The sequence below is a fragment of the Orbicella franksi genome, chromosome 6, assembly GCF_964199315.1.
Source record: "Orbicella franksi chromosome 6, jaOrbFran1.1, whole genome shotgun sequence".
NCBI lineage: Eukaryota > Metazoa > Cnidaria > Anthozoa > Scleractinia > Merulinidae > Orbicella > Orbicella franksi.
Genome location: NC_138150.1, coordinates 18,684,754 through 18,692,852, shown reverse-complemented (window position 1 = coordinate 18,692,852; position 8,099 = coordinate 18,684,754). Strand labels below are relative to the sequence as shown.

Genomic DNA, 8,099 nt, shown 5'->3' with positions numbered 1-8,099 from the left:
GCAAACTTATAAAACTCCAATCAAAATTCTCGCATATCCTGGGTTATGTTAATCGAGCTTTGAACAACCCGGCTCAGGAGTTCCGCTTTTAGGCTTCGCTAAATCTATATATTAGCTGGAATATGGCCGCCACCTTGCGCTACTCCGTCGTCGTCGACGCCGCGTGCGTACGCGCCCACGAGCAATACCGCTAGCCATGATAACCATGAGAAAATCAATGCCTGGGTTTCCCTCACTTTCCTATATGGGTATGGAACTCCGCTATTATGGACTTGTCATTTCACATTACACTCTTCAAACACATCATGATAGAGGAGAGAAAGAAGCTTTTACCAATGAAAGACGTGTCAATTATACTGGTCATTCGCCAAAACACTCAGCTGCTATGAATGCAGTTTTCTTAAGGTGAACTGTTTGATGTGTTAAATTATTGCTCTCTTCCCCGTGTAGATCATTCGACAAAGAGACATGTGGGACTGGACAGAGAACGCTCTGTTACCAAGTCTGTACAATCTGCCATCATACTTCTACACAGGAAAAGCGCCGAAATTCATGGAAGGAGAGAGCGGGCTGGTGGTGGGCGTGGCTCGTCTCCGACAACACAGAGTGAAGAAAGGTGGGAAAAGTACACTACAATCAACACAAAAATTGACCAAGCTCGTTACCTTGATACCTGTTAAGTCTTATTTTTAGTCTCAATCTCATTTAGATCGAACCTTGTTACTTCTGCTCAGGGTAATATATTGCAAGCCACTTTGCAGGATTGTAAAACTCGAGTATCTACAATTCTAGCAGAGCTGATTGCTGAGCAGTGAGTTCCTACCTTTGTTTTGGAGAACACCGGGTCACTGAGATATAATCCTTTATTGAGAGCCAATAGTCCAGTTCTGGCCTTTTCTCTGTCACGCAAAGTCGAGAGAGCGGAACCCCCTCTCCGGACGTTGCGTGACAGAGAGATGACCAGGGTTAGACTAGAGAGCCATAGATAAACCGTTATATAGTTGAGACAAAGAACAAGCGATTTTCCTTGCTTTTTCACCGAACCCTTGCAGCAAGAATCGCCGTGGCCTGTGACATAAGTGATAACACAGTTCTCAGTATTGGCTTTTACGTTGCGATCACGGTCAGCGACGAAAAGTGAAAAGTTGAACTAATGCCAGACTAGTCCCATGTGTGTTTGATATTCTGCCACTGGATCATTTTTTACCCATCTTTCTTTTCTTACTTTTAGATTCCTGTTCTGTGGCACCTGTAGCCAAGGATTTCTTTTTAAGGTGCGTCGCAGAATACGGCATAACGTCAGAGGACAAGCAAGCATACTCCACGCGCTGGGAATCGCTAATAAACGACTCCAGTCATCAAACACAAACTTCGTTATCACCAGGTCCCTGGCACTACAGCGCTGCGAGCGAACTGGATGGCTACCCCTACATAGGCGGCATAGCAACGTACTCTGGTGGTGGGTATGTGTTGGAACTGTCTCACATTTACTACAAAGCTTTACGACAGGTCAAGGATGCGAGGGATAAACTCTGGTTGGACCACTATACACGAAGTCTGTTCATGGAATTCACCTTGTATAATCCAAATAGCAACCTTTTCTGCGCTGTAACGTTCGTAATGGAGACCTTTCCAACAGGAGGTGTTTTTCCGCATTCTGAGGTCATAGCCTATCGCCTGTATCGTTATGTCGGTGATTTTCAATTGTTTGTTCTCGCCTGTGAGGTTTTGTTTTTTGCTTTTATTCTGTATTTCACGTACCGCGAGGCGAAGAAGCTTTACAAAACGCGAAGAATGTACTTCGCAGAGGTGTGGAATCTTATGGACCTAACTGTTTTAATACTCTGCTGGATTGCAATAGCGTATTACTTCATCTGTTTGGGATTGAGAAAATGGACAATTAACCTTTACCATAAAGATCCAACCAAGTTTATTAGTTTCCAACACGTTTCAACTTGGCAGCTAATGTTTGAGAGCGTGCTCGGAGTCACGGTGTTTGTGACGTGCATCAAATTCATCAAGATGTTCCGATTCAACCGACGAATCTTCCTCCTCTCATGTACTTTGAAACAAGCTAGTGGGGAACTCTTGCAATACCTTCTAGTGTTCAGTATTAACTTTCTAGCATTCTCGCAGATTTACCACTTTTTGCTAGGAAGCAGCCACGATTCCTTCAGCTCGTTGTTCAGCACCATGCAAAAACTTCTCAGTGTCCTCCTTGGCAAGTTTAGCTATCAAGAGATGAGGATTAACTCGTATAGGGTTCTTGGAGCAATGACATTCTTTCTTTACATAATCGTGACAAATTTCCTGTTTCTTAATGTTTTCATTGCCATCATAATTGAGTCTTTTGAAGTCGTAAAACAGCAGAACGACAAAATGCAAAACGAATTTGAAATGTTGGATTTCATCACGAAACGCTTCAAGGATTTCTTGGGTATACGCGCACTGAACAAGACCGCTGACTCAAAGTTCCAATACACAAATAAGGCGATATACAAGCACCCAAGCAAAAGGGAGAAACACAAGATGGCTGAAAAACTTGAACAAGCCCTAGACAGACTGGAGTGTTACATCGATGTGATAAACGATATTGAGAATGAAGATGACATGCTTTGTTGCTATGTATCACGGAGGATCCACCTCAGTTCTGCAAAGAAAGTGAAGACCGTAGAGCATTTCTTGTAATGTAAAGTAATGCTTCTATTCTTCCAGGTAGCCCTCAGTAATATAATAAATGGTATACGTATGCAGTATGCAGTTATCTTCGGCGAATATGAATATAGGTCATATAGAATCTAATAATCGTTTTTGTGATAACCGATTTTCATAAAAGCGTCTTGCATATTATTCTTCAGTACAAAGGAAACTGCGAGTGACGCTGCTGAGTTTGGCAGTCGTGAATGGAAAAATTTTGTCTCTATAAATGCTGCAATTTTAATTTGACCCGTGTTCAGTATTGTTTGTGTGCTGCATAATCGAACTCAGATAAACGCTCTGACAGATTTGCTTTCGGCTCAGCAGAAGTAATCTTATGAAAATTCTGGACAAAGCCCTTTTTTCAAAGAAAACAAATGCCCAAACAAAAGTGTCCATTAAGACGAACAAAGAATGGCACTTGGAATGCCCAGAATATCGTCAATATGGTAACTCTATGACGAACTGGAAAAATGCATAGACCATAAGTAAAGGGGAAAAAATATTTCTTCTGAAATACAGGGCATGCCTGTGATTTGGTAAAACATTACACCTAAAACAGGGAAGTAATCAATCGTTTCCAGGGCTTTCTTCGTCCAATCAAACTTGTCAAAAACACCCATGTAACCTCAAAGGGATTATACAAATAAAGAGAGGTTTGTTTAATTTTTGTCCTATTTTCCCAACAATTCGAACAAAACAGCTTTCAATACAGGTTACAATTAATTTTCTTATTTTCATATTTCATTGTTTTTAAAGTTATTTCACAAAAGTCCAAATACAGAGAGACGGTGGACTATCCATTCAGTCCTCGCTGAAAAGATCTTGATCCTTGCCGGATTTACCAGTTTCGATCATTGCCAAATGGGTTTTGATCATTGTTGGGTTGGTTTCCGTCGTCTTCATCGTCCTGGTCTGAAATCAGACAAATCAAAATACATCATTTATCTAAAATGTTCAGTGTTATTTAAAAATGATTATGATTCATTCAAACTGACTGGCCTGAATGATCCTCAGATTAATTTTTGTTTGGGCTTATACTGATATAAGTAGTATTTATTCCTGGCACAATCTACTCTAAACAGCTCCTACAAATTTCTATTTTCGGGAAAATTGAGATAAACGAGAAAGGTTTACGCGAGAATCCGAATAGCGTTTTATATCATAAGTCAAATTATTCTCGCCTTTTGATTGGTTCTTATTTATGATCAATTGAAGGACAGACGTATAGATAACGTCATTAACATTTTTTTGAAACGTATAGATTCCATGTCGCCGTCCGTCTCAGGCCCAGTAACAAAAGATTTAATGAGGAGAACCATGGCTGTGCACGTGCGTTATAAATCTATCTACATTTCTTTGCCGTCCTCTGCAAAACAACGCAAGCGTAAGATGTCAGTCTCACTGTGCGAATTTTACAAACAAATACTGAACTATATAATTCACTAACCACCTTTATCCTTCTTCTCACCTGATAAAATTTCTTTAACTACCGCTTTGACGACTGCAGTGAGCAAGGGGTCAAGGGCCTTAGCATTAGCGCCGGGAAAAATCAACGAGGGGGATTGCATGAACCTGATATCGCCAGCATGTCGATTTGAGTTAAACCAACGGCCTCCCGGACTAGTGACGTCAGAGAAAATGCTTAATACGATAAGCACAGACACCAGTTTGAACATGAACGCCATCTCGAGTAGTCTGCAAAAAGTAACAAGCGTGACGCAATTGTAGACATTTTCATGGCAACGAATCGCTTCCAAAATGTTTGAAATTGTTGTTGACAAACTCAAGACTTTCAATCCGAGAAGCACTTCTCTCATTACTCCATCAGAGTCTGCTTTTTATTATGAATTACGCGTTTGATTTTTTTTTGCAAGCTTTATGGGCCCAGAGAAGGGGATGGAGTGAAGAAAAGGGGGAGTCTTGGAAACTCAATTTTATGTTCGATGACTCAAAATTTGTTTTCAGGATTCTTGGAGACTGACACTTCTCACGGAGTACATGTCATTCATGATTTACAGATGGGTTTCTCACGACTCACCGACCACAAAAATGGCCAATCTTAGCTTTGCTCCCCCTCAAATTTCCTTCAGATCTTGTTATCACTTTAAGATTGAAGTTACGAGTAATTTTGTGCATGTTACATACCAAAAATAAATTCACTAATGTTTCCAAACTAATTCTTTTGATAGAGATTTTAGCTCGGATGATACTAACTATAGTGAAACCACAAGTATGTAATGTCATGATAATCGGGGAATGGAGAATGCCCCCGGGGGGGAGGGTACTGTCATATATGGGCTATATAGTTATGTGCCGCTGTGAAGGGTATGGTTTTCAAGCAGTTTACTCTAGGATAGGGTATATAAATCAAAGCATTTGGGTCTAGAATAGGGTATCATTTTTCGCGAAACTGACCAGTTGGTTGAAGATTTTAAGGAAACCAGGAATTGCCACTCAAAAATATAAAAAAATCAAATCGGTAAGTTTAAATTTACGTAAATAAGCCTCCACAGTGTCGATAGATGGGGGGATTTAGGGAGTTTACTCTAGTATAGGGTAGCAAAATTCAGCTGAACTAGCTCTGGTTTAGGCTAAGGGTTCCAGGGTCCCAGCGGCACATCCCTACCCAGAAATTCCCAAAGTACCCTCCCCCTCCGGAGAATGCCCCTCGAAAAGAAGAACTGCAAGCAAAATACCAGCACAGAACTGGAATGGAAGACGATCCAATAACAAATAGTGACAAACTGATCCTAGACACTATTGAAAAGTATTATCACTTAAGGAATCTACTCATCTGAAAGTAATACACTATTATATGACCTCGATGGTTATATTGAACACTTATCAATATCTTAACTCGCAGATGAGGACAGGAATAGAATTCATTTAAAGGATCATTAACTTTCTTGGAATGTAAACTACAGTTTCAGAACATTTTCAGGTTGATAAAACTGCCGGCCAAGATGGATTTACCTCTGAATTTTATAAACGTCTTGTTTCCAATGATTGGGGTAGGACCTATTTGGGAGTGCCAATGACGCTTATGACGCAAATAAATTTGCCATCTCCCCGCGAAGAGGGATCCTAACTTTAATTACAAAAGAAGGTGGCTCGCTGCTCGAACTGGTGACTCTTGTCAATGGGGACTAAAAGAAATCAACTATGACTATAACCAAAAGCCTAAAACCATCGCTTCAGCCAAATGTAGTACATACTGATCAAACTGCAGAATTCATTAAGGGAAAAATATAATAGGGTAAAATATCAGATTCATTACTGATATGGAATATCATATCATATATGGCATGGAACACGCAAAATCGCAAAACCTACCCGCTTTCTTATTTTCACTGACTGGACTTCCGAAAAGCCTTTGACTCTCTTCAATGGTCCTTCACGATGAGGATTCTAGATACCTTTAACTCTGGAACTTGAAGGCCCAGTCTCATAAGTACCTTTTACACAAGTATCGAAAGTGCAGGGATCAACAATGGTTTCATTGCCAACTGGTTCAAGCCTTCTAGAGGTTTACTACAAGGACACCCCTTATCGCCATGGCACCATACCCCGTTATCTTATCGAACAAAATCGGACAAGATCCAAGCAGGGAAGGAATCAAAGTATTTGTAAATGAAGGTACGTTTAAGTCAATTCTGTGGGGATTTGACCGCCGTTAAGAATGTCTTGAAAACAGTTGGAGACTTTGAGAGTTAACTGGTCCGTGGATAAATAGAAAAAATTCCAAAGCGATTTGGCTTGGAGGGTGTTATCGAAAGTGCAGTGTTATCGCCACACCTATCTATCTTATCGACGGAAATATTATCGAACAAAATCGGACAAGATCCAATGCAAGTAGAGAAGGAACATGAAAAGGGAGACGAAGTTACGTTAAGTCAATTCGAGAATGATGCAAATCTATTTTGCGCCGATTTGACTGCCGGAACGTCTTAACAATAGTTGGAGATTTTGGAGAGCTAACTGGTCCGAGGTTAAAGGACAGAAATCCAAAGCGATTTGGCTTAGCGAATGCTATCGAAAGTGCAGTAATCAACAATGGTTTCACTACGAACTGGTTCAAACCTTCTCAAGGGGTGTACTACAAGGATTTCCCATACCTATCACCATACCTATCTACATATTCTATGTGTTTCGATCTATTTGAGGTCTTTGTTTGTTTGTGCGTTTTGTGTCATAGTTTCGATAGAAGAGTGAAAATCATCAAAATACTCTTCCAGAAAATCCCGATTGGTAGTCAATTTCCGTGTTAGCAGTATTCCGAGCACTGATTGGTTGTCAGGCCCGATGATAGACTTACTTACATAGTTGGGTTTTGAACAGTAATCTTTTCACAAGTACTTTAAATCCAAATTGGAATATTTTCAATTTATAATTTTTCTAAACAAATATATTTTATCTGGAGTTCTCCAATTCAATACACTACCATTAAATGTTTAATACTCATTTTCTCTTGCTTCTTTTCTTTTAAAAAACGGGCAAATCTACATTTTAAGCTTAGTTTTATGATCTCGTTTGCATTAGATTATTTGAATATTTTTATTGCATTTTTCCCCATGTACATACAGCAACATGTGAATATCTCACCCCGGCAATCACTGGAAGGAGTTTTACATCTTTTGTTCCACGGCTGGCCTCTCACGATGCCAGTGAGCTACCCAGATAATGCGAAGTTGAATTTTTTCCGTGTTGTTTAATTTTTGCTGCTTTAATTCTTTATGCTGTGAAGGTCTTGCGGCGTTGCCCCTAGCGAATTTCACTTGCTTTTAGCAGAGACTGGGACCAACATTTTTTACATTAACCATAGTAACATCCGTCTTCCGTAGAATATGGCTACCACAGACCTCTTTAAAACACGTCAAACAGCCGTTAAATGTAAGGTGAACAGTCAAGAGGTAATTAGCCAATATCCGATGAAGGGAAGATGAACTGTAAGAGGGATAATATCCCATATTAACCTGTTTGCCAAGTTATTTCTCTCAAGTTATTTCTAGATAAGTGTTAAAAAATGCAGTAGATATACCAAGAGCGTTTGTGCGTTTGGAGCATATTGGGGGAATGAATCTTTCACCTTCGTGAAGACGAGTTTGATGTTAATGGGCTTAAAAATGTAAAGGAGTTGGCGAGTTTTGACCAGTCTGTGCTGTGACCGAAAATCGCCATATGTAAGGAATCTTGAAGTAAACCTGAGGCCCTTCGGACTTTTTTATTTTCGATTTGTTTATTGCGCGCTCCTGCTGAGATCCTTCGTAGTGATCCTGTCAATTACATGAATGGGAAAGAGATTCTTACGTAGAGTTAGAGTTAACTTCTGAATATTATTATGGATAAGCAATAGACTGCAAGGCTGATACTGCGTGAAAAACGTTTCAAGACACCAACAT

At 40.0% G+C, this 8,099-nt stretch overlaps 3 protein-coding genes across 4 annotated transcripts in view; 2 read left to right on the top strand and 1 right to left on the bottom strand.

The window, feature by feature from the left end:
* Window positions 1-3,424, top strand: part of LOC145489379 (polycystin-1-like protein 2) — a 9,888-nt gene extending 6,464 nt beyond the window's left edge. Inside the window, exons 4-5 of the mRNA XM_081468341.1 lie at window positions 451-616; window positions 1,232-3,424. Of these exons, the coding sequence (XP_081324467.1) occupies window positions 451-616; window positions 1,232-2,688 (1,623 nt within the window). The 3' untranslated portion in view covers window positions 2,689-3,424. The remainder of the gene's footprint in view (window positions 1-450; window positions 617-1,231) is intronic.
* Window positions 1-8,099, top strand: part of LOC145490493 (polycystin-1-like) — a 106,271-nt gene that overhangs the window by 67,026 nt on the left and 31,146 nt on the right. The window lies entirely within an intron of this gene.
* Window positions 3,532-6,104, bottom strand: LOC145490378 (uncharacterized). 2 transcript variants are annotated; one of them, XM_081469503.1, is made up of 3 exons: window positions 6,034-6,104; window positions 4,169-4,395; window positions 3,532-3,612 (listed from the first exon to the last, which is right to left on the bottom strand). In XM_081469503.1, exons 2-3 carry the CDS (start codon window positions 4,383-4,385, stop codon window positions 3,539-3,541), a joined length of 291 nt encoding a protein of 96 aa, XP_081325629.1. In that variant the 5' UTR covers window positions 4,386-4,395; window positions 6,034-6,104; the 3' UTR covers window positions 3,532-3,538. The 2 variants fall into 2 exon arrangements, with proteins under 2 accessions (XP_081325629.1, XP_081325628.1); XM_081469502.1 differs by lacking the exon at window positions 6,034-6,104 and having other exon boundaries at window positions 4,169-4,592.